The sequence below is a fragment of the Grammomys surdaster genome, unplaced genomic scaffold (assembly GCF_004785775.1).
Source record: "Grammomys surdaster isolate TR1022 unplaced genomic scaffold, NIH_TR_1.0 125818, whole genome shotgun sequence".
Lineage (NCBI taxonomy): Eukaryota > Metazoa > Chordata > Mammalia > Rodentia > Muridae > Grammomys > Grammomys surdaster.
Window position 1 is genome coordinate 1,867,644 of NW_021620648.1, and position 2,034 is coordinate 1,869,677.

A 2,034-nucleotide genomic window follows, 5' to 3' on the forward strand; every position below is an offset into this window, starting at 1 on the left:
CCGCCGCCGGCCGCCTCCGTGCCACCGGCTGCGAGCGCCGAGAACGCCGTGTGCCCCGCCGACCGCCCCCCCTGCCCCGGGCGCCGGCTCCCGGGCCGGAGCAGACTTTTCCGAGCAGGCCAGCGAGAGGGAAATACAAATTAAAACTTCCACTCACCTTCGCGAATCCGCCTAAAGTAGTGACTCTGGTGTAGAGCCCGTGAAGATCCAGCTCCTTCCCACCCACCGCAGGGATCTTCTTAAACGGCGACCTGCGGGCGACAGAAAGCCCCGCACTTGTCACCGGGACCCCGCGCCCGCCGCGGGCCCCGTTCGCCCCGGCTCGCCCCGGCGCTGCCCCCCCGGTCCTGCTCTCACCCTCTGCTGTGGTGGAACTGCCGCAGCTCGTCCAGGAAAGCCAGTCCCTTCCTCCGCTCGTCCGGAGGCGCCTTCCCCGTCGAGTTTGCCATTATTTTGCCAAAGGAGGTCTCCCGAAAACCCAGATCGCGGTTCAAACGCGGCCCCGGCTCCCCGCGCTCCCTACCAGCGCCCGGAGCCCATTCCTCGGCCGGCGGTGGCGGGGCTCAGTCATGGGCCGGCGGTGGCGGCGGCGGCGGCGGCGGCGGCGGCGGCGCAGGGAGGGAGGAGGGAGGGGGAGGAGGCGAGGAGGAGGGGAAGGAGGGAGCGGGAGGCCAGGGGGAGCGCAGGGCCGGAGGGAGGGGAATTTCTAAAAAAGTTTAAAGAAACGGGAGCGAAACTAGAGGGGCAGGCGACGGGCGGCCGGGCGCGGAGCCGCGGGGCGAACGCGGCCCCCACCCTGCCTCGCCGCCTCCCGCGGCCCGGCTCTGGCCGCCTCTCAGCGCCGCCGGCCCTGGCGGCTCGGCCCGGGGACGCGATTCAACATGGTGCTGCGGCCGAGGGCGCACGAGCCGGCCGGGGGCCGGGCGAGCGGAGGCGAGGGGCCCGGGTGGCCGCAGGCCTGGGAGTTTCGGCGGCGGTGGCGGCGGCGGCGCGGCGGGGCCGGGGCAGGCGGGGCCGCGTGGGGAGGGGGAGGTCTGTGTGGTGGCTTGTGGAGAGCGGGGTGACAGCGTGGATCCGGGCCGCGGCTCCGCGGGGCCCTCGCACACATTCACGCGCGGCGGCGGCGGCCCGGGCGTCCCCGGGCACAGGCTCCGGCGGCAGCCGAGCCGCTGCGCGCCGCCCGCCGGCCTGCCTGCCCGCCAGCCTCCCTTCTCTGCCGCCGCCACGGCCGGGCCGCCAGCGCCGCACAGCGCCCCCCGAGGGCCGGCCGCGGCACTGCGCCTGGCTCCACACGGTCGCGGCGGCTCCTCGCGGGGAACAATAGACTCGGCTCGCCCGGCTTAGGGTTCATCTGCAATGTGCAGCACATTTCACACGCACACAAAGCGGGCGGAAAGGGGGGCGGCGCGGGGAAACGGCCACTACCGGTTGTTCCGGGGTTAGGGGTGGAGGCGATGTTCAGGTCCCCGGCGGTGCCCGCCGGGCCTCCCGCCACACGGAGGCTCGCACGGCGCAGCCCCGGCGGCCCGGGAGAAGTCCGCTCGCCCCCTCTGGAGACGTTTCTAGCAGGAGGCGTCGGCCTCCGGGCTTCATGCTAGAATGAAGCCGGATGAGCACATGGTCCATGATGGGGCCGTAAACTCACTTGGACAAACTGTAGGATCAAATACGCTGGGAACTGCCTGCCCTACTTTTGTGGAGATAAGAGTAAGGCTTTTAATTCGTCCTCCCTTTTCTTTTTCTTTTTTTTTTGGTCGGTTTAGTGAACCGAACCGGAGGTATGCGAACGGTAATCGCTCCTTTTCAGAAATAACCTCCTAACTTTTGAGGATAACATTGCTTAACATTTTTTTTTGCACTACCATCTGAAAAAGAGGGCAAAATTTTTCCCCTTTCAGTTTTTCTGTGCTGTTTTTTTTTTAAATGTGTAAATAGGGAATTCAGATTTTTTATATTAAAAAAAAAGGCACCACTTATATTTGGATTTACCGGGGTGTTGGAGCCCTCCCCGATCTACAGATGTTGAGCATCACG

The 2,034-nt window shown here is 66.7% G+C and overlaps 1 protein-coding gene across 1 annotated transcript in view; it reads right to left on the reverse strand.

Annotated features, from left to right (window-relative positions):
• Positions 1 to 576, reverse strand: part of Arid2 (AT-rich interaction domain 2) — a 124,693-nt gene extending 124,117 nt beyond the window's left edge. The window contains exons 1-2 of the mRNA XM_028789329.1: positions 358 to 576; positions 158 to 251 (exon numbers count right to left, since the gene is read on the reverse strand). Of these exons, the coding sequence (XP_028645162.1) occupies positions 158 to 251; positions 358 to 449 (186 nt within the window). The 5' untranslated portion in view covers positions 450 to 576. The remainder of the gene's footprint in view (positions 1 to 157; positions 252 to 357) is intronic.
• Positions 577 to 2,034: the final 1,458 nt, after the last annotated feature.